The 24,823-nt window shown below is 34.0% G+C and overlaps 1 protein-coding gene across 2 annotated transcripts in view; it reads right to left on the minus strand.

Annotated features, from left to right (window-relative positions):
- LOC129224571 (venom peptide isomerase heavy chain-like) overlaps positions 1 to 22,267 on the minus strand; it is a 46,711-nt gene extending 24,444 nt beyond the window's left edge. The window contains exons 1-4 of one of the 2 annotated variants that reach the window (XM_054859053.1): positions 22,180 to 22,267; positions 21,227 to 21,276; positions 16,334 to 16,461; positions 10,354 to 10,463 (exon numbers count right to left, since the gene is read on the minus strand). In XM_054859053.1, coding sequence (XP_054715028.1) covers positions 10,354 to 10,463; positions 16,334 to 16,461; positions 21,227 to 21,276; positions 22,180 to 22,190 — 299 coding nt within the window. In that variant the 5' untranslated portion in view covers positions 22,191 to 22,267. Of the gene's footprint in view, positions 1 to 10,353; positions 10,464 to 16,333; positions 16,465 to 21,226; positions 21,277 to 22,179 lie in introns of both variants that reach the window. The other variant, XM_054859052.1, reaches the window with a different exon arrangement.
- Positions 22,268 to 24,823: the final 2,556 nt, after the last annotated feature.

Here is a 24,823-nt window from a genome sequence, read left to right on the forward strand (position 1 = left end):
AAGAAATTGCAATAGTTCGTCCAACTTTGGAATGACATCAGTTGAAAAGGTTCTCTCAAACCAAGTTCTTGAATTTGTATCAAGCTTGAACAATATCATATGCATCAAAAGGGTATCTGCAGTTGGATCAATCTCATATTCCAAGGACTCTAACATCCATAGGGTCTGGTGGGGTAAAGTGGTCATAAAATCGTAGGTTTTCAACTTTGGTGGATAATAAATACAACAAATAATTTAAACACCTCAACTTTTTTTGTTGTTATTTTACATTGCATTATTAAAGAACACAGTACATTGAAGTTTAGAAAAAATAATATTGATTTAATTAGTTTTATAACACTTTCTTTTCCCTTTGTATTTATGACCACTTTACCCCATGGGATGGGGGAAAGTGGTCATTGCATGGGGTAAAGTGGTCATAGTTAAAAATAAATGCAAAACCGTATTAAATAACCCTAATAATTGTATATTTCAGTTATTTTTATGGTTACAAGTATATGCACTAATATATGCGTGTATTCACGAGTATATACGTGTCGTGTAAACATGAGTAATCACGTTCATATATGAGTAGATACCGTACTGAGTATATACATGTATAGTAGACGTATATACGCATATATGTACAAGTGTACATGTGGGTATATACATAACTGTACATAAATGTATATACGGGTATACACGAGTTAATTCGTGGATGCATCCAGTGTGTGTTTGTACGTGTCTACTCCCGTATGTACACGTATATATGGAAGCACGAGTATATACGTATGTATACGTGTACACACAATTATATACCTGAAAAAACGTATATACGTACATTTATGTGTCCGTGCATATTCGTCAACCAGTACATATATGTATTCACGAGTATATACGCTTACATACATGTATGCCTACAGAGTGAATCCAAGCTCTTGAGCAAAAATCTAAGGAGTGTGAGAGGTGAGGATAAAAAGCAAAGAATAATAAGGAGTTTATGGTCGTTGACGCGCTACATGCACACAAAGCCAGAAACTGATGGATGCAAAACAGGTCACAAATTTTTTACACAAAGATGATTTTACTCAAAATTTAGTTTTTAAGAAATATTTAGAGCACTTTTTAAAAGTTACGGCCCGTAGTAGTTCTAATACACGCATCGCAACAAAGGCGCAGCGACGGATGAAAGTTTTTCAAAAGTCTCGTTATTAAAACAGAGAGTGCTTTGTGATTGCGACGCATGCATTACAGCTGCAGGCCGCAAATTTCTTCAATCGCTTTAAAACCTTCTTACAACCTAAAATGTTGTGCAAAGTTGTCTTAGTGTAACAAATTTGTGACCTGTTTTGCATCCATCAGTCTTTGGCTTTGTGTGCATGTAGCGCGTCAGCATTGTGTTTGTGACCATATGTTCCTTGTGATTCTTGCTTCTTATCTTCCCCTCTAACACCTGGTAAAAATTTTCCCAAGAGTTTAAACTAACCCTGTATACTTGTATATCATATGCTTGTATGTAAGTATCTACTCGAGTACGTACGTATATATACGTGTCTACTTGAGTATATAAGTGTTCGTATACATACTAGTAAAAGTAAGTATATACTTGTATAGTCGAATGTATATCTGCATAGATAAAAAATATTCATATCGCAGATACCCATATACGTGTTTATTGGTGCATTTATGTGAATACGTTTGTATATGTGCCTACACGAGTATATGCGTATGCATACGTATATACTCGTATATTTAACCCCATTTACAATAAAAACAATACATATTAAGTGAAATTAATATTTAATTCATATCTGCCTTATACATAACTCTTAAGTGACATTAGAAGAACAATATTCGTTAAGCCTAATATTATGACCACTTTACCCCATCTTACTGAAATTGTTCTAAAAAATGATCTAAAATATATTCAGCTAACTGCTAATGAGTAAGCGATCTTAAGACATGTAGGAAGCTTCCTGTGCCGTCAATCTGTTCATAATTCTAACAAACAAAATTTCCCAAAGAAGTTAAAAGAGGTGTTTAGATTTTTAAAAATTTCATATTTACACAAAATATTTTTTTTTACCAAATAAAATTTTGCCAGGTTTCAAAATTTTGTATTCAAAATGTAGTTTCTAACTCCCCGAACCTAAAATAAAATTTTCACATTCATTCGAACATTTATTTCCAAGCTATAGTCATTTATTTGACGTATGACCACTTTACCCCATTAACCACTTTCCCCCACCAGACCCTACAAATTCCTTAGCAGAATCTATCAAATTCAAAATTTGTGTGGAAGATTCTCCACTTAAGGGTGTTATATTGATAAATCTTTTCATTAAGGAGGACACAATTTCTCTTTTATTAAAGTATCTATCCCTTAGCAATCTCCAAGCAATTTTGAAATTATCATTGGTAATCGATAAAGAGTTTACGATTTTTAACGCATCTGACCTTAAACTCCCTTTTAAATATTGCAATTTTTGTGCTCCCGTCAAATTTTGATTGTTGGAAACTGCAGCTTTAAAAAGATCGGAAAAGGTAAGCCACTCCTCAGTTGCACCGGAAAATACAGGTAGGGATAACGTAGGCAGTTTTGCTTCAGCTGACTGAGCTGGGACTGAAGTTTGGCTTAAATCCTGGGTTTTAACCTGAAACTCGGAATTTACCACAGAAGGTACAAGCCGAGTATCTATAGTGACAAGTACTGCCTCTAAAGTGTCTAAAAGATCGTCCTTTTCCGTACAATAAGTTTCCTCATCTTTTTCTTCGCAAATACTTATAATAGGATCCAAAATACCCTTTACCTCAGTTTTAAATTCTATGAATCTTTCCTTCCTAGCTAATAAACCCACCTTATTTAAATTCTCAATTTCCTCTTCTGTTTTCTTTTGGAGTTTTGTAATCGAAGATTTGACACTCTTTTTTTTCTTTAACAAAGCGTCCATATTCATTTGAATATACCAAATAAAACAATTTTATTAAAGAAAAACAACGCAGCTGTGCGGGAATGAACGAATGTCTAGTCCAAAGAACGAAAGAAAATACAGTAAAACCTGTAAAGTTGACCACCTTTGTAAGTTGACCACCTGTCTATGTTGACCGCTTTTGTTAGGAACGGAATTAGTCCTATCTTATATAATGAAGGAAAACCTCTGTAACTTGACCACCTCTCTATCTTGACCACCTGTCTATCTTGACCACTAATGAACACCAAATTTGGTTTGGAGTATTGTAAAATACCCTTTGTAAGTTGACCACTTGATTTATTTTTTAAAATTTTATTTAGCAAATTATTGTTTTATTATTATTTTTTTTATAGCTTTCCAAGAATATTTTTGATGCCAGACCAACATTTAACCAACTAAATGAAACAGCAGCATAACTAAACCTCCTTTTGAGTTTAACCACATGTAAAAACTACTAAGAACCCTTTTTTTCTCCAAACTTGTTTTTCTTTTGTTGCTTTATTTGAGACTGACTTTTGTACTCCATGTTCAATGAAAACATGTGTCAATAGAAAAACAAAGTATTTTTTTGTAGTTGCAATATTTTGGCAACAATGGAATTGTGCTAAAGAGTAAAGTTACTTCCATTGCAGTATTTTTGGTGCAAGGGATTAAGAGATAGGACATTTTCATTTTCAACTGCCTTTTTGAACTATGAGAGTCCAACTTGTTGCTCTTTGTGTTATAGTTTTACATAAAATGGCTTCAAAAAGAAAGTTAGTTGAACTTGAGATTGATAAAAAGTATGAAATATTAAAATTAATTGAAAAGAGAGAAATCCAGAGAAAATTAGCTGGGAGACATAAGGAATTTCCAAAACTGGTCTAATAAGTGCGCCAAACTTCAATAAGGAGTTATTTTGTTGAAAATTATATCATCATGGGGTTATAAATGTATATGAAAAAAAAATAAAGTGAAAAATTTGTAATTTTTGATTAGCTATGAATTTTTAGGAACTATTAATATCAAATGAGTAACTTTTCATAAACAATAAGATTTTTTTTTTTGATCAATTTAATGAAATTTTAAATTTGCGTGACACATTATACGTCATTCTGGGAAAATAATCTCTAAAAATATTTGAATAGCATTTTAAATTATTGTTTCAAAGTAATACTAAACAATGAAAGTGAGTTGAACAGAAATAGTAAGTGTCAATTAGTCAAAAAATGAATACATGGTGCAAAAAATGACAAAAAAAAATCATTACCCCCTTTATAAGTTGACCACCTGTCTAAGTTGACCACCAAATTACTGCACCGCAAGTGGTCAACTTACACAGGTTTCACTGTACTACCTTGGCGCGTCACCGAGACGGTGGGGAAGCGAGGGGAGAAAATCGCAACAAGAATTACCAAGGAATAAACAGTCTAAAGGGCAAAACGAAACTGAAACTTTTGTAAATTATTTGAAAAGGAACGACAATGGCAGACTACCAGTAATTTACCAAATAAGAATAATCAACCAATCAAATAAAAAGAAAATAACCACTTATTAAACAGTTGGAAACTTTTTGAATAATCTCAAATTTGAAATAACGCATTTCGTAAATTTGCATTAAATCCTAGTACGTGCACTTCGTACGCTTTAAAGTTTAACACATTTAAACAAAATATAGTTTTGAATGTTTCTCTAATTGAATTAAGACAATATAAAGCATTTGTTGAAACAACAAAACAAGCAAGAATTTAGAATAGAACGTTTCTCACTGGTCTCCGGCTCGACGGACCAAAAATGTTAGGAAATAAATATGAATTAGAATATTTCGAAAATTATTTTCTCTTACCTGCTTGTTTGTTGTATTAATAGAATTCATATGCGGGAAGCCATCTCAATCTTGAACTCTGAAAATCTAATAATTGAAAAGTAAATTGCACTACAATTAGAAAAGACGGCCTCACTCCTTAATATTAGATCTTACACTATTTTTTTATTTTTTTTAGAGAGTTACACGCTTGCGCAGCGCCATCTGTGGACTGTATACGAAACACTAACTACGCTTCAAATGTCAATATTTTTCTATGCCGAACATCGATATCGTAAGGACAATTTTCATAATTGCGAAAAAGTAGGAATATTCAATCCAGGGGCTGCGCCGTCCTTATGTGCAAGGGCGTGCGTCGCACGAGGGCGCCAGTCAAAAAGGTGCATAGCTCTGTTAAAGTAAAACATGATGTTGGGGTAAAACCTTAATTTCTTTTAATAAGAAATATATTTGAATTAAAATTTTCAACAGTTGCTGCTATATGATCTGCTACTCACCCCCCCCCCCCTCCGTCCTATTTTGTTTTTCTTTTTTCCCTAATTATTTTGTTTTTTCTAGTTCATCTAAAATTAAGGAAGTCTTCAAAATGATGCTCTTCTGAATCTCCCCCCCCCCTCCCTCCACCAAAAGCATTACGGAGCATCTCAAATTTCGTTTCCAGATCTTCAATTTCGTAAAATTTAAAGGGAAAGCCCCCGAATACCAAACAACATCGCTTGAAACTACGTTCGAAAACCAACTAAAATTGCGTTTTTGGAGTTTCAATGTCGAAAGATTGCCGGCTCTAATGTTACCAAATATGGTCTGACAATCTCGTTTTTTAGACTTTCAGAAAATATTCGGGCAAAGGCCTCCGAACCGTTTTTCTTTAATTGTACGACGGCGCCGATCAGGCTCGGCACGGACCTGATTCCATCCTCAACTGTTTTGGACTCAATCAACAGTTTCTCGTTGCATCAAATCACATGAAATGAGACCAGTCAACATTTAATGTCTGTGCGGTACAAAAACACGCCATTAGTGATTGCAATACCGGAGTAAAAATTCAATACCGTATCCGGTATTTTTTAAAACGTGATACCGGAATGATGCTATTATTACCGGTATTAGAAATGTCTCAAAGAAGGATTTTCTAAAATGTTTGTTTTGTTGCCAGATTTCATAATTTTAAGCAAAAAGCGCAATAATTAAGAAAAATATTTGTGCAAGAATGTAAAATGAAGTACCAAGCGTTGCAGAAAAAATCAATAATAGTAGGAATCATCTACTGAATTGTTACTAAGTCTGGGACTCATTTTTCTGGACTAATTTCTTGCCATTGAAAATACTATTTCTGAATTCACGCTGGTCGGTGGTAGTGACAAGTCGGTGGTGGTAACTAGTGATGCACCTCTTCTAATTGACTCGAAGCCCTTCATCTTCAAATTATTTAGCCTCTTGCTGATTTTGGATATATGTACCGCACAAGTCAAAAATTGTCGATTTTGAGTTATATACACTGCTGGCAACACAAAATGCAACACCAAGAAGGAGTAGTCAGAATGAAGAAAAATTTTACACACGTGATTGCAACATTGTTATTAGAAACTGATTACAAAACTAAAGCAAAATGGCCATTTATTACTGGAAAAATTCAAAATGAATTGATGTTTAAGTACCCTACTGGAGCCACCTTTAGCGTAAAAGTTCGTGGCAATACAATCAAGTTTTGAGGTGCAGTAGTCTCGTACGATATCTTACGTCATGTCGTACCACAGTTACTGTAAACACGCCACTCATTCGATCAAACTCATGGGATGTCAATTTACCGTCTCAAGTTATCCCAGATATGCTCGATTTGTGACAAATCAGGGCATCACGCGGGCCAGAAAAATTGATTATGGGGAAAAGGAAGTACTTTGAGACCCTTTCTTGTGTGTGATCGAGCATTGTCCAGTTAAAAAATGGCTCCTGGAAGCGTTATCATGCGTGCCAACACATGTGACTGAAGCATGACAGTGTACAGTCGACTCCCGCTACAACGCGATCCGACTTACGCGAAATGGCTATAACGCGAGTTTTCCAGGAGCAACAAATTTTAGAGCTAAAGCGAATTTCTCGCTCTCAACACGAAAATATTTGGAAAGAAATCATGATGCTAAGTTTCGGCTTTGTTACTCACTACTAAACATTGACTTCGTGAATGTACTTTCATCCTTTCAGCAGCACTGACTGCGTAAGTTCCCACACACCGCACTATAAACATAGCTTTATTCATGTGTATAATCACCACTCCTCATTTTTCATCTATTTATTCTAAATATGAAAGGTGATGAAATATTATAGCACCTAGGCACGCTTTTTCACCTAAAGTTTGAAGATGGAAACAAAAAGCAAAAGTTTGCGACAATATAAGAAAAGTTAAAGATTTTTGATACGCTTTAACAACTAGAAAGTTGGTCGAAGGTAACACGACAATAAGGTATGGGTGAATCTTTCATACGTATAATTAAAAGTCAAGAGAAGGCAATCTGTATAAGTCCAGGGGATTCCAGAGCGGTATTAACATAGATCTAAGTGTCATAAAAGCAATTGTGAAGCTACTGTATTTAAAAAATATATTAGAATGACGATCAAATTGCGCAGGATAAATCATCTTCTTCAATTTTTAAATTATAAATGTAACTTATTGTATCTACTGTAAAGTACTATTACAGTGCAGTGCTTTATTATTACTACATACTGTATGTTCCGTACTGTTCCATTTTTATATATCTCTCTCCTATTAATCATTGATTTTGTGCCTTGTAACAGTATTTTATGTTGAATAATGTAACTTTAAAAAAAATACGGTAAAAATTAAGCTCTTTGTATAAGAAACGGTAATATATAATTAACAAATGGTCAAAAACTGTTTAAAAGCTGTTTAAATGTCTAAAATGATTGGGTACGTTAATAAAAAAAATCATATAACACAGCACTGTTCCACAACGCGAAATTCCGACTTACGCGAGGAGTCTCGGAACGCATCTCTCGCGTAAGTCGGGATTCGACTTGTACTGTTAAACTGTCATGGTGCTGAGGATCAATATTAGAGTGACCATCTTTCGTAAATGATAGCATTTCATAACATCATCACAACTGTGAGTGCGGTGTGGCTCTGAAAAGCTAAAGCTAAGGCACTAGTAGAACCTCGATTAACCGAGGTTTCTGTTAACCGAACCGATGCCTAAGTCTATTTTTTAAAAAAAACTTTTGATTTAATATTAAATAAAGAGTTTTAAATTTGAAAATAAGAATATTTTCTAGAAGTTTGTTTTTTTAAATGCATCTTTCAATATTTAACTCGACAATGTAAAAAATTAATAAATAATAAATATTATTTTAAAACTTACTACAAGTTATTTTATATTTTAGTTTTTTAACTATAAAACATTTCTTTTTATATGGTCCATTTTTATCTTTTAAAAATATTCTAATGCATTTTAATTAATACTTTTTAAAAGTCTGAGATCCTGACCGGTTTTTATGCAAAGTTTCTATTAACTGAGATTTCCGACATCCGAGGCACTAGTGGTACCAATTAGCTCGGGTAATCGAGGTTCTAGTTCACAACAGGTTCTCCATAAGTGTACGAAAATGCCATTATTGCCCAAATTTGATCTGGATACATCGCTAAAGACGATCTGGATCCATTGTGTGGCAAACAAATCCCTTCAAACTCGACATTACATTAAGTAGAGGCGACAGTTCGAATGCCCTAATACTGCCTTTGCTTTACAACGGCACACCGCACTCATAGCTGAAGTGATGGGGTGCTGTCTTGTACGAAACATGGTTACCTCTAATATTAATTCACAACACTATGCCTAACCGTAGGGTTGTGTCAAGCTTCAGTCACATGCGATGGCACGCATGGTGAGGCTCCCAGGGGCCATTTTTTTAACTGGACAATGCTTGATCATACACAGAAAGAGTCTCAAAGGGCTTCATCTTTCTCATAATCAACTTCTCTGACCTGAGTGATGCCCTGATTTGTCACAAATCGAGCATATCTGGGATCACTTTTCTGTACTTTTTCTGCGCCTTTTATTTATCTATACTCCATTAATTCATAGTTTTGAAGCCGAATTACAGATACCGTCTTATCCAAAAGAAATACACATTCAGAATAACATTAGATATTTAACAAGTTGAATGGAAAACTCTTTTATTAAAATTTTTTTATTGCTTGAAGTTACTACCGAACCTATCGGTATTTTACCTCAGCAAATACCGGTATTACTATTTTGCAAAATAGCTAAAAATACTGGTATTCGATTTACCGGAATACCGGTATTGCGATCACTATAGGCCACCTTCTATTGACTTTTGCTGCCTTTCTTTTGCAACCGACAGTAAGTTTTTGGTGGATATTACCCCGAAAAGATGTTAAAACATGTCCTCTAAAATTTCTCTAAAAAGAGAAATATTTGAAAAAACTTATTTTGGATAGTACCTATACTAACAATAGTGAAACGTTGGAATTTGACGTTTTTTTTTTCGTGCTTCATTTTTAGCGAAACTAAATAAGCAAGTTTGTACAATAAAGCTAAAGAACAATAGATGAGAAAATCGAAAAAAAAAAAAAAAAAATGCAGATACTGCCTTTTACCTTCTTGCAGCAGTGCAGTTATACTGCATGTTTTTATTTATTTATTTTTTTATTTTTGATTTCTCTCTCGTAAAGAAATTTTATATCAAAAATATTTTATTCAGATGAATTTTCTTTACTAATAATAAAGCTGAAAGTCTCTCTGTCCGGAGGATGTCTGGATGTCTGGATCTCTGTGACGCGCATAGCGCCTAGACCGTTCGGCCGATTTTCATGAAATTTGGCACAAAGTTAGTTTGTAGCACAGGGGTGTGCACCTCGAAGCGATTTTTTCAATATTCGATGTGGTTCTTTTTCTATTCCAATTTTAAGAACAAAAATATCATAAGATGGACGAGTAAATTACGAAATTAGCATAACGTGGAACCGTAACATGGGCACAAGCCAATTGGCGAGAAAATTCACCATACATTATTTGTAAACGTACAGGCGAACCAAAAGACCTTTTAATTTTTCTATTACAGGAGAAGCTGTGCGGTTACCACTAGTTCTACATAAATTGTTTAGTCTACTTAGCTCCCACGTTGAATCTCTGATTTCAATGCTCTTGGTTCGACAGCTAAAATGCATCTTCTATCTTTTTTTTTTTCTGTTTTTTTTTATGTATTTAGTCTTGCAAATTTAATATTAATTTTATTCTTTTCTTTTGAAAGTTAAAACACAAACATTGAAACTTATAACTTCAAATGCCACTATAACTAGCAGGGAAAAAAGTTCAAGTTCACCCCAGAGACCCCTGCTTTTGCAGTTTTCCGGTTTCATTTTTAGATAATCTTAATTTTAGTTATTCCTCCATGTCTCAGTGACGGTTCAGCCGACGACCCTACACGATGGAAATTTAACTTAAAAGGAGTCATTAATTTTACTCATACTATATTTTACAATTACAAATGAATATAAGCTTCTGCTAATCTTCCTTGCAGGAATTGGAATAGAAAATTTTCTTCTACTTTTAAGAAACTTACCTCTGAATGCAGTAAGTTGAGGTAACGATCCAAGATTCATTCAAAATGGCTCCTCCACATCTAAAGAGGTAATTTTCATCATAATATTCATATCTTTGGTAAATTGCAACCTAACATTAACAAACAAAACTTGCTTTAGATTAAAAAAAGTAATACAGGGTGCTTATAAAGTCTTGCACAGATAACGAAAATGTATTTAAAAAAAACTACTTCAGATTTAATTATTTTTTTTAGATATTTTAATGTTTATCTTTAAAATGTCTTCACAACGCTTAGAACTTTTCGTAGTTCTGACCAAGGAACCCCACGAATCCTCATATAAATAATAGTCGATGAGGAAGTAACCCGCTTGTTTCAACCATGAAACTCGCGCCACGGTATGATCATTTGATAATATGTTTTGGAAATATTTAAGATGCAGGGAAATGCTTTATCGTGACAAGGCTGAACTCGATTCGGTGACTTCACTGTTTTACTGGTAAGATTTGTCATTTTAGGAGAATAAAGACACGTAAAAATTGGTCAACAATGACCGCTATCTACTGATGTTTAATCCACTGGAATTAGGGTTAAACTGCCAAATTTAACTTAAACTACCAAAATATCACCAAACAGGCAATCGCTGCGTTCAAATGTACATAGAAGCAAATTTTCACCGTCATACCATGACGGGCGACTTTCTAGTAGTGTAATAATGAATAAAGTTGAAATAGGTAGCAATCGAAAGATCATCTTGAGACATAATTTTGACGCAAAAATTATTCTCCCTCGTCCGCCCATTATCGAATTGTTAAAGTAAAAATCTGCTTAAAATCTGCCCAAATTTTAAGAAAAGCGCCAAATTTGAAAGCTCGGCGAGAAATTTTCCAAGCAATTTAACCGTATGCGTCCATCTACAAATCGTGAGAAAGATGCCTTCCATTAGTTACTGAAACTCGCTACATTTGGCGACTGTTCTTAAAATTTCGGCAAACTTTAAGGCTTCATATTTCGATAACAGGGGCACGAGGGCAATAAATTTATACACCCAGAAACATGTTCTGCAATGCTCTTTCAATTGCTACTTATTTAAATTTTTTTCATTATTACACTGTCGTGTGGTATACTGGTGGGAACATTTAGACGATTTTTCAGCTTCCCGCCATGCAACAGCGCAGCAAATATTTATCTTATGTGAGGTGAGGGTTTGGTTACAACATTCTTCCATAAACGAAAAACTACCATGTCGGAATTGGCAATATGTGTTAAAACCAAAGATTTGAGGGGGAGGGGGGGTTACCCTTAAAAACCACACCACGTCGCCCCTAGGGACTTTTTTCTTTCATAAACGCCAGTTTCAGTTTTCGATGTTAGTGCCGTCAGCAGGCTTTTAGCTACGATTGTAGTTATGAGTAAAAAACAATGAGATGAGGATCAAAATATAAAAAATAATTATGTATAAATCTTAAATATTTTTATTACATAAATATTTTAGTGTAAGATTTCACACACCTTACATTTGTGACATTTTTTACTCCTAAAAAAATTAAACCAATAATTCAGTTTTGGTAAACCGAAATCAGATTATGCAAGGTTGCAACTAAACGAGTTTCGGATAGTCCTGTTATGCCGTCCTTTATAGTAGGGTTTTTCAAACTTTTTCGAGATGCGGCACCCTTTGAAGAATTTTAATTTTCTCACACACACTGCACCCTAGTCTCTCCTATAATATACATACATACACTCATGTCCAAAATTAAGGTCACAACCATAAAATCTGCGAAAACTGTAAAACTATTCACTTTGTAGCCACGAAGTTTTTCACAGTGGTATATTACAATGGGAAAAAGAAACATAGAAACACATAGAAACACATGCCCCCTTCCTTTGTGTGTCGGGGGTTAAATATAATATAAACAAGCAAAACGATAAAATTAAAAAATTTTAAAACCCCCGATTGAGTCGCAACTGTAGAATCAAGAGGGAAAATTGAAAATCCTTTTAAAAGCCTTATATTATTAAAAATCAATGTCAAGTATTTTATTTGCTACTAGTGGTACCCGCGCGGCTTTGCCTGTAGTTGAAAATTAAAAGGCCATTTGGTTCGCCTGTATATTTACAAATAATGGATGACGAATTTCTCGCCAATTTGCAATGTCATTTGCTCGCCAATGTTACAGTTCCACTTTATGATAATTTCGTAATTTACTCTTCCACGTTGTGATAATTTGCTCCGTAAAATTTTCTTAAAATTGGAATAGAGAAAGAACAAAATCGAATTTTCAAATATTGCTTCGAGGTGCACATCCCCATGCTACAAACTAACTTTATGCCAAATTTAATAGAAATCGGCCGAACGGTCGGTCTAGGCGCTGTGAGCGTCACAGAGATCCAGATATCCAGACTTTCAGCTTTATTATTAGTAAAGATTAAATAGAAACTGGCAACAGATAAAAATTTTAAATCATTGCGTTTAACTTTGTCGGCTAACAATGAATTCGGAGATCAATCGCGTGAAGAAAGGCTTAGCCGTTATTATAATCTGCTTTAAAAAAGAAGAAGGTAGATGTTTCATAGAATTCGAATTCTATGAAACATGGAAGTTCCAAACACATTCTAGCAGACACGGAAAAAAAATCTCTTTATTTTGGTATTAAATTTTAAAATTTTTAACTATGTTTGGACTTCAAAAGTCGCGAAAAACCTTTTAGTGGTTTTTAATTAATATCTTCGTTAATTAATGTCATCCAAAGATGCAACCTAGTTAAGAACACTCTCGATCAACTCTCCTTTTGAACAATGTTTTTTTTTTTTTCAAAATCGGTCCATCCTTTTAGGCGCTAGATTGCCACAGAGAAACACACAGATTCACAGGTACACAGACCCCTCAAACGTATAACCCCCTTCCTTTGTGTGTGTGTCGGGGATTAAAAACAACATGGAAAAGATTTTAATTGGGAATTCTGTATCTCCGAGCCAGATTGATATAAGTCCAAAAATCGAATTTTCGGGTTATTAGTGCATTGTATGTTGAAACCTATTCCGCATCGAGCCATGAAAACATAATTGTTTTTTAAAAAATCCTTTTCATTTGTTCAGATAATCTTTGATTCATATTGCATAAAATTCAACAAATGATAAAAGTGGTTAAACAAAAATTTGATTCTACTCCTGATAATGTACAAAATATGTATTTAAAACTTAAGACAATTTTCTTAAGATACATTAAAGATGAGAAGTAAAATTTATGGTAGAAATAAAAGGGAAAAAAATTAAATCAACAACAAAACAACTGAATAAGCATTTAAAATAATAAACCAATCTTTTATATACATATATGGCAAAGCTCTTTAACAGATACTACTTATGAAAATCGAAATTACGCACATGTTCATACATCAATATAGAAACAGTGCATACTTGGAAAGTAAACTTTTTAAAAGAAACTATTGGTTCACATGACATGACACCCTGGAGTCCCCCTCCCACCTACCGTTTTCACGGTTCATCTTCTTTAGATGTTGGGGAGTTCTCCGGACAAATGGGACTCAAGGGACAAACATTGGTTCGCAACAGTGAAACATATAAATGAATAAATTAATGAATTTATTTCATTATTTTTTATCACTGCGTATAAAGAAAAAGTTTAACATATATTTTTTCTTTTTGCTTTGGAAAACTAAGTCTGCCATCACTATTAGGGGCTATGGGATCATGGGTAACTTCTTATCTGGTTACCCCTGTCATGTTCCAAGCTTAAGATATTGATTAGCAATTGGGATTACGAAGCAGTATAATTTCGATCACAAAAATAAGTTTTGGGAAATTTAAGGAATGATTTTAATGGCAGGAACTAATCTTTCTTTCTAATCATTCTCAAGACAAGGATTCATTCTTTGGTATGCTTCATCTTCAAGGTTTAATCACTACTTGTTGGTTTGTCAAGTGTAGCAACTAGTCATTTCTAAATTGCTGTGCAATTGGGAAATCTCCACGTTAAATATGAAATGGACGAGATCTCATCAAAAACTGCAATTTCATTTAACTACTAAAGTTTTACTTTTAGCAATTCTAATTAAGTTTTATTTCTTAAGCATAACATAATTGTTTCAAGCGCCACACAAAAAACAATCTTTTGAATGATCACAAAAGAGAAAAGACTGCAACTTTAAAAATTTTCAAAAAAGTGAAACTTTTTCAACAAACGATGAAATTGTGATTTGCGATTTTACTTTGTTAATTTGTTCATCCCATTGTCTCAATGTTAAAAGAGCGCTCGTCCCATTCTTTCCATGCTCCAGAAAAAAGTTTTTGCTCTCTACTGTAAAATTATCATAATGTGACTTACGTCCTTCTGGCTTTGAGGAACAGAATTAAGAAACAGGAAATATCAAATATTGTTACATTATGAATCAGAGATAAAGCTTTTTTTTCCGGAAAAACCTGTCTAATATGGAATGTGACCACCGTGGACTGCTATACAATCTTCACAGCGAGCTTTAATACTGTTTGTGAGAATATCAAGAAAGGCTTGGGGCAACTAAGCCTTTTCTTCCAAAAGCGCAGCTTTTAACTCTTGGAAAGTATTAGGAGAGCAGGGCGCTGCACCGTTCACATGACGCTTTTCGACCCAGGAAAAACCCTGCTTTCGACCGCAAGCCGGTTATTTGCTGGGGAAATGCTGGAATTTTTTTCCTCCTGCTTGGGGGTAGGAGAAAAGCCGGGTTGTTACCCAGAATGCACTGCGCCAACTGTGACGGTTTACTTCCTCCATTTAGGATTTGCGCAAAGGATGCTGGGTAAATCCGCTCTCTGGGATAAACCAGCTTTTCACATGTGAATGAGGAATTTTTCGATCCGGGTTTTTGCAGAGCCGGAGCGAGAAAATGCGAGGTAGAAAAACGTCATGTGAACGGCCCTAAATGACTCGTTCTTCTAGATCATTCCAAACATAGAATTGAGATCCGAATACCTCGAGGGTCAGTCCTTATGTCGAATATTCTATTCCTCAACATGTTTGTGACCTTAATTTAGGACATGAGTGTATACAGGGTGTTTACATTTTAATCTGCAAGACCTCTATTTTTGCAACTGTTACTCCTAGATGCATACTTCCAATCGCAAAAAAGTTCAAAATCATATGCAGAGTTAAGATATTGAATGTTTGATGCAAAAAAAAAAAAAAAAAGAGTCGAAAAATACGAAAATTTATTTTTTTATACGAGCCCTAGGTCCCCTAACTTTTATTTATTAAAATAATTTCCATTGAAAGCTATAACTAACACAAAAAAATTGACATTTGTGCGCCCAAAACTCAAGGAGATATTAGAGTTCAAAGTTTTAAGGGACCATATAAAAGATGAGATTGAAACTTATCGCCCTTTCAGAAGAATGACAGGTTGTCGAAGTAAAAGAAAAAGAAAAGAAAAAAGTATTCATATTTTTCATTGCTATTAAAAAATAAATGCAACTATTATGCCATGATGCGCAACAACACACTACAAAACCTCAATCAATTTGAAAAACCACTCTTCGAACACATATTTTAAACCCTTGTTAACTGCTATATTTTTCTCAAAAAAAAAAAAGTGTTGACGGCGAGTTTAAAGTGGTGTAAGTCACAAAACGTTGCGCTTTATATCACAGTAAATATTGGTCGAACTAATGTCAAACGTTTTGTGTTGGAATTATTTTTCAATGGAGATTATTTCCCTGAATATAAGTTAGCGGACCTAGGGCCCGTATAAAAAGTTTATTTTTGTACTTTTTCACTCTTTTTTTAATTTTTGCTTCAAATTTTCAACATCTTTACTCTGCATCTGATTTTGAACATTTTTGATAACGGTTGCGAAAATAGAGGTCTTGCAGGTTAAAACGGAACACCCTGCGTAATGATACTATATAGGGACACGTCGCGGCACACATTGTATAGATTTTTTTTTTCTAGTTTTTGGTGAGCAGTAAACATTTAAGTTTACTTAGTACGTTGTGTAATCCTTACCATCCATGGGTATTTTCCATGTTTCACTTTGTCGCCACCTATAATGCGATCAGAAATCTGCGATTGTGGTAAGCTTTTGCCACAATTTTCCACATTCAGAAGGTCATGAATGTTTGGAGTCACTTCACCTACTTAGAGAGTAAGAATTAACAACATTAGAATTTTATTGAACACAACAGAATTGAAAATTTCATTTTAAAATGAATATTTAAGGCAAGATGTTTAGTAAGAAATGGTGTCACGCAAATGAAGTAAACTGCAAACAATAAGTCAGAAGTTGCACCACAAAGCGGTACTGTACAAAGGGCCCAATTAACCTCTGAAGTTTGGGGAAACTCAGTTTCATTTCGCCCCCGCCCCCTCCTCTATTGATTAGAGAAACTTTTCTAAATTCTACAAATATTAAAACAAAATTTAATAATGCCACAAATATTACTTCCAAAAGTTCCAGCTGATTTACGTTTTTCTTTCTCTTACAACACCAAAATGTAGAAATTTTGTACATTTTATGGTTGCACTGCAAGTCTATGTCTACTTGTTGAATCAAATTAACAACTTCATAGAATTAAAAGAATGTTATAAAAAATATTGTAGCACAGTTAGGTCAAATCCCACAGTAGAATATAGCTCGTAGGGATTACACTTTTTAAAATGTACCACCATTTTCCCCTACTTTTTAAAATCATTTCGAAATTTTATATTGAACCAAGTCTAATGTTTACATTTTCCTTAAAAATGCATTCAAAAGCAGGGACTGGATTTTTTAATCGCAGTTTGCTGTAACTTTCGAGCTTCTGAAAATTCTGAGGGAAGTTTAAGCTTCCTGGGCCTTTTCAATAATCAGCTCTTTACTGTACACTGTACAGCTACTTCAATCAAAATCAGAACAAAATCGTTCTTAATACTACAGAGCAGACTACATGTAAACGTAATAAAAATAATAATTTTTGATTTAAATGGAAAGAAGTGAGCATTTTTATAATACTTTTGTTACTCTTGCGTTGTCTTTATGGAATGGTTGGACAAGCTTTCCGATCGATGAGAAAAACAAAAATTAAGTAATAGCAATTTTAAAGTTAATTGTTTAAAGTTCACAAATTAATTTTAAGACTGAATTAATGCAATCATATGTTTGTGGACAATGGGCTTTTGAAACTTTATCAACTACAAAAATAATCCAGCTTTTAAGTCTTAATTCGATTTAAGTCATCAATTTAAAAGCATTTTTAATGTTTTTTTAATGTTAATTTAAAGTTTTTCTTTTTCGAAATACTTTTCTTTAATATTTACATAGGCTATAAATAGTGTCCTTTTTCAAAGAGGTGCAAAAACTCTAGTCTCAAAATCGATCTTCTAGATGCATACTTCCAAGTGCAAGAATGGTCAAGATAAGATACAGAGTTAAGATATGAAAAGCTTGAAGTTAAAAAAAATGCGGAATCAAAATTGTTATATGGTCCCCAAGTCCCCTAAATTGCATTTAAGGAGAAACTCTCCATTGAAAAATAATACTAAAGCAAAATATTTGAAGTATTTTCAACTAAAATTCATGGAGATATTCCAATTCAAAATTAGTAGGGACGTGTAAAAGATGAGATTGGAACCGATCGCCCTTTCAGAAGAATGGTATGTTGTTAAAGTAAAAAAAAAATAATAATAAAATATTTATATTTTTTTTATTGCTATTAAAAAATAAATGCAAATGTTATGCTATGATACGTAAAAGCATACTGCAAAAGCTCATACAATTTGAAAAGTCATACTCTATGCACGCATAGTTTTCAACCCTTGTTAGCCGCTCTATTCCCCCGTAAAGGGTGCAATCTATGACGAGTTTAAAGAGGTATAAGTCGCAAAACGCCGCGTTCATATCTCGGTGAATATTGGTAGTACTAATGCCAAAGTTTTGGTACTCGAATTGTTTTTTCATGCTTGGGATTTCCGTAAATGCTATATAGCTGATTTAGGGATCATATAAAAAATTATATTTCGTATTTTTTCCCCGCTTTTTACTTCCTTTTACAAAAAAAGGAAGTATTGTATTTTACTTCCTTTTACAAAAAAGGAAGTATTGTATTCGCGAAAAAATTTTGACTCAAAAATCAACCTTAATTTCCATTTTGCTCACCGCCGAATGAATGTTGAGTTTTTTTTTTCGACCCGACCACACGCGGATAAGTGCCTAAAGAACGTATAGACATCCGAAATATTCATTTTGATAATCCCTGAGTTCATTACAACGGGTTTTCTCCTGACGTCCGTATATACGTATGTATGTCGCATAACTTAAGAACGGTACCCCTAGAAAGTTGAAATTTGGTACGTAGACTCCTAGTAGGGTCTAGTTGTGCACCTCTCCTTTTGGTTGCCTTTGGGTGTTTCTAAAGGGTTCTTTTGCACCTCTTTGGGGGGGGGGGAATCATTGTTAATTTCGATGCAAACTCAAGTGGTATTATAATTTGGCGGACACTTGGCGATATATATATATCGCCAGTCTTCTGGTCGACGAGTTTTGTCGCCAACTTGGCAACAAATTTGGCGATTTTTTTTCTTTTATTAAAATCTGGTTTCAATTTGACCACTGTTGGTGATATTTAGAGAGTTGACTATTGAATCACATTAAATTGCCAATAATGGGGAAATAACATTAAATTGGTGCAAAAGGAAGTCATGTGATGCACACATCTCAGCTCGTTTTTCATTTCAAATTTTTTATCCTTAACTCAGCATCTTGTTTTGACCTTTTTTGCAATTGGAAGTATGCATGTAGGACTAACGGTTACGAAATTAGTGGGTCAAACGGGACAAGCTTTTTGTGGAAAGGGGGGCATATGTGAACGTGGTATGTTTTACTAACAACCAAACGGCACGAACTTGAGGGTCACAGATCTGGACGAAATTCTGGATTTAGGTTGATTCCCACTAGATATGAGCCCAGGTAAAGCGGTTTGACTGCGTTGGCCCTAGTTCGGCTGCAACTAGGGTCCAAAATTGTTATTTGAGTCCAGAAAAGCAATGGTTTTTTCTTTGAAATTAAACTTTTTTTTTACCCTTTTCTGGCATTTGCATTGTAGTATGAGCCAATTAAATGGATTCACAACACAGAGTAAATACCCCCCCCCCCCCCGCCTTCTCCTTTGTACTGACAAGAGACGCCGAATGCCTTGGAAGGGTAGATAATGTCCCAAAGTTTGTAATTCCAATGAAAACGCCCTTGCAATTCTCTGGAGTCCTGCAAATCAGTGTGGTTCAGACGGAAAAAAGTTGAAGGTCACGAATCTGGATAAACTTCCGGATTTAGGTCAATTTGTACTAGATATGAGTCCAGGTAAAATAGTTTGAGTTCATAGATTCTAATTCAGCACCGAGAAGGGTCTAAATTTGCTCCGGAAATGCAATATGGAAACTTTGGCACCGTATTTGCTCTCCTAACATCTGTCGCGTCTCTTGTTAGTGCAACGTAGGTGCAATGAAATTTACTCTATGCTCTGAATGCATTTAGTTGGCCGACACTGCAATGCAATATCAAGAAAAGAGTGAAAAAAGGTTTCTTTCAAAGGAAAACCATTGCTTTTCTTGAGCCAAACCAGAAAATGTGGACCCCCCATTACGACCGAACTAGGGCCTATGCAGTCAAACCGCTTTACCTGGGCTCATTTCTAGAGGGAATTATCCTAAATCCAGAATTTCGTTCGGATCCGTGACCCTCAAGGTTGGTTAGTAAGTTTTGGTTTAGTAGTAACTTTAGCTAAAAATCTTGGAAAATTGTCAAGTAATGGCAGTAGCAGTATATCAGTCCTACCTCTTGGCCAAACTTTTAGAAGAGCCATTTTGGTTTGCTGTGGTTGCAACTTCTTTGTTTTAGCAGGTGTTGTATGAAATTTTATCATTCTCTTTTTCTCGCAATAACATATTTAAACCAACTTTTTAGCTAAACTTAATTATTACAAACCATTACATGAGCAGTCAAGTAAATTTATGACTACGTAAAATTTTTTTTAATTAAATTAAGAAGACCCTTTTTTTGCAAGTTAGTTCTAAGGTGGATGATGGGGCACTTGTGAGTACAACATATTCCATATCCCCTCCGTAATATAAAAATTAGTATAGAGTTTTCTATTCTTTTTTCCCCCCTAAATAGTTGGTCTACAATTTAATGTTGTTTAATACTTGCAGAAAGAAAAACGACGCAAAATATTTTCATTCAATTAAAAACTGATACATTATCACGCTCTGCATGAAACTTAAAAGCAATATATAAATTAGAATGATCTTTACATATTAAAAAATTCTTTGTCCCAATGTAGTCATAAGTTTTTTCGAGGGGCACATGTGAACAATTGAAGACATTTTTAAAAAATACCATAAAGTAAAGAAATACCTTTTTTAAAAAATCTCAAAAAAAAAAAAATCCATGACACAAAGAAAAGACTATTCAATCGTGGGGACATTTCTGCGCTGAGAAATTGATAACATTTTTTGAAAAATAAAGAAATGAAAAAAATTGTTCACGTGTGCCCCCCCCCCTATACACTGCATATTATTCTACCGAGAATATTAATATACAGCATTCAAAACTCAAAAAATAAGTTTATTTAAAACAACAGCCAAAAACTTTTTACTAAAATATTAGTAAAATAAGTCAATGCGAATAAAAGTACAATTGAAGGAAGTTAACTAGAATAAAAAACTTGGCAAACAGCTGTTCCAAGGGTGTAACACAAGCTTTTTCATCAGTGCATATAAAAAGTATGGATCACAAAAACCCAAACGTAATGTTATTTATTTTTCACAAAATTTATAAATTTCATATAATAATCACGAACAACCAAAAACAGTGATAATAAAAGTTAAGAAGAAAAAGTTCTATTTATTTATTAAAAAAATGCTTACCTGTGTCACTTGTAACTGCGCACAGCAGAAAAATCACAGCCGCAAAAGGCCTGAAATTTACATAGCAAATTCGTATTACATGTTTTGTATTTTCAATAATTGCTTACCAATAACTGAGAATTTAAATATGTTTTGTTATCTTATTAAAAGAAGAAAAAACTTGGAATGAAACTTTTGGTTTTGCAAGTTAGACAATTTTATCTAGTATAAATAAGCATGAAGGTTCTATTACGTAAGACCCCTTTTATATCACAGGATTTACATGATACGGACCTTCGATCCCGATATGAATCTAAGTTATCTAATGACTTTTGTAACAAATTATCATTCGAATACAGGCAAATCGTAATTTGTAAATGTTATTTATTATTATTTTTTTTTTTTTTCAAATTTTGTTAATTTTTTTTTAATTCCCTTAACTTTTGAAATAAGCAAAAAAAAAAGAGGTTTTGGCCTAAAAGAAAAAAAATCTGTCTAAAACGGCTTGACGGTAAAAAGGCAATTCTGCATAAGTCTGACATCAAGATCAAGATAATGAAAGCTTGAGCTCAGACTATTTTTGGGCGATGAGGATTAAAAAGAAAGGTTATTGAAGAATTGTGACTAGAGTTTACGAATTAATTAAGAAAGTATCAAAATGTAACGATACGTAATGATAATTAATTATTTCATCTTTTCATAAGTAAATAAACCCTTTAAGAAAAATCAAAGAAAATTAGAAAAAGTAAAATTAAAAGTAATGTACTTTTTTTTTCACTTGGACGGAAAAATATTCGAGAGACATCTTGCCCCAGGGGCTAGCATCCAGTTTTCCATGTTTATTTACACACACACATACATACACAAATAGTAAACCGTATAGTATAATGCATTTTAAAAATGTACAAAATTTCTTTCATTTTAAGGATTTTGACTTCTATAACATAAATCGAAAGGCAAAAAGATAAATTTACCTGAGCAACATTTTCGAAATCCTTCCCAACTGGTTGCGATTCTAAGCACAGAACGCTGATAGTGGAAAAATATTTCAATCAGGTTGTGAGATACTAGACATTCAAGTACTATTGGTTGTCACAAATAATCACCCCTTATCAAAGAATGATAATTTCAAAGACAGTTCTTTTTTTCCGGTATCTCTTTTCTAAGAAAAATTATAGTGTTATAAAAAGATTTCCCAGCTTTGGATTTTACAATAGGTTTTGGCAGGATTACTAGCAGGGCCTGACTGGAAAGGAAATTCGACCCTGACATTAAAAAAAAAAAAAAAAAAATAAAAAAAAATAAAATAAAAAAAAAAAAACATTTGCTCCTGGGGATAGGAAATACTAAGGATGGGGTTCAAGGACTTTTTCTAGCGTTAAATTTTTCAAAATTGAACTTTCTAAAACGCAATTTTCGGCGAAGTTCGATGATGTTACGAAAGAGAGATTTGGTAGCTCTCTCCCAGAAAATTTTCAAAATTGAAGTCCTATTTGAGCAAAATTTAGACGATCTTTAATGATATTAGGCCAAGGAGAGGCTCCGGGATTTCTCCTGGAGATTTTCCGAAATTTAATCCTCAAAAGCAAAGCTTTAGCCGGTTTGCAATGATGACCCAGGGGCAGAGACGTAGGAAGGGGGTGGCATTGGGGCAGTTGCCAAGGGTGCCAAATTTCTGAGGGGCGCCAAAAAAGCACATGCTGCACTAAAAAAATGAGATCAAGTAATTAGAAAAACAAAAGTATGTAAAATTCGAACAGTATCGAGACACAGGCTTCATAAGGGTAGAATAAAAGCAAAAAACAAAACTACCAAGCAAAATTGGGGCGGCATCGAGACACCAGGGGTGGCATTGAGGCACTAGGGGAGCCAAAACGCACTTGCTGCACTAAGGAAAACTAGTATGTTGTGGCCATCACGAAACTTTCTTCTATATTTTTCTTTTTTCTTCTTCTGATCCCTCCCCATGCTTGACGAGGAAGCAATATTCCCAACAAAAACAAAATTACACATGCAAAAACTTGACGACCACCCCAATGTCTGAATTATTGCAAAAGCAAAGCAAAGAGCGAAAATTGAAAGTTATTTTAAAAGCCTTGCTTGAATTAATTACAAATATTTTATTTGTTAACAAACATAAGATGGCAACAGTTAAAAATTTTAAATCATTGAGATAATATTTCCTATCATTTCCATACAATTACTAGTATGTTGTGGCCATCACGAAACTTTCTTCTATATATTTTTTTTTTTCTGATCCCTCCCAATGCTTGACGAGGAAGCAATATTCCCAACGAAAACAAAATGACACATGCAAAAACTTGACGACTATCCCAATGTCTGAATTATTGCAAAAGCAAAGCAAAGAGCGAAAATTGAAAGTTATTTTAAAAGCCTTGCTTGAATGAATTACAAATATTTTATTTGTTAACAAACATAAGATGGCAACAGTTAAAAATTTTAAATCATTGAGATAATATTTCCTATCATTTCCATACAATTAAAATCACGAGAAATACGCAGACGACAATCTATTACGATTTATCTTTCTTATTGTTGCATTAATAAAAATATTTTTATTCGCAAAAAAAAAAAAAAAAAAAAAAAAAAAATCAACACCTCTTGGAGCGATCGGCGTCAAAATAGAACCAAAGCCTGTTTACATATGGATTCACATATATTCCAAATTTCAACCAGAACGTAGCATTACTTCTTGAGATAGGGCACTCAAAATGGAAAAAAAGAACGGGTGATTGCGCTGCCCCCTTTTTAGCTGTTGACACAAAAATAAAATCAGTTCTTATACCCACTAAGGGCTACTTGCCGATAAATTTTTCTTTCATTCCGTTCATTATTTCTTGAGATACAGCAGTCACAATTGACGACAAAAAACGTTCTATAGCTCAACCCCCGTTTGAGTTATTGACACCAAAATTGAATCAGCACCTGTTCCTGTTAATACCAACATATGGACCAAATTTTGTTTGATTCCGCTAGTAACTTCCTGAGGAATAGCAAGCACGCGTAACTCGAAAAACGTCCCATTGCTCAACCCCCCTTGGAGGAATTCGCGTCAAAAACTAATGGGCACAAGTTCACATAGGGGCACATATGTGTACTAAATTTCGTTCGATTTCATGCAGCAGTTTTTGTTGTAGAGCGGCCACAAAAAACTGGTCACACACAGACGTGACACACATACATACACACACACATACATACATACACACACACACACACACACACAGACAGACATTTTCCAAAAATGGTCGAAATGGACTCAGCACACCTCAAAACGTTCGAATCCGTCAAAATTCGAAATTCGAAAATTTGCACGAATCCAATACTTTCTTCTATATATTAGATATAGAAGAAAGTAAAAATTAAAAAATGGAACAAGCAACAGGAAAAACAAAACGGTGTTGCCAGATGGTCACACACACACACTAGGGTGCATCTTATAATACACTTTTTGAAAAATTTTTGAATTTCTTATGGGGCACCCCTTTAATTGCTTCCTTTTGATGAAAAAACACCCACTTAAAAGTTTTATAGAATTTGAACAAAATTTAGAGGTTGCTACCAGCGATTAAAATTAAGTTCATTGTGAAAAGTAGA

This window comes from Uloborus diversus, chromosome 6, assembly GCF_026930045.1.
Source record: "Uloborus diversus isolate 005 chromosome 6, Udiv.v.3.1, whole genome shotgun sequence".
In the NCBI taxonomy this organism is placed as follows: Eukaryota; Metazoa; Arthropoda; class Arachnida; order Araneae; family Uloboridae; genus Uloborus; species Uloborus diversus.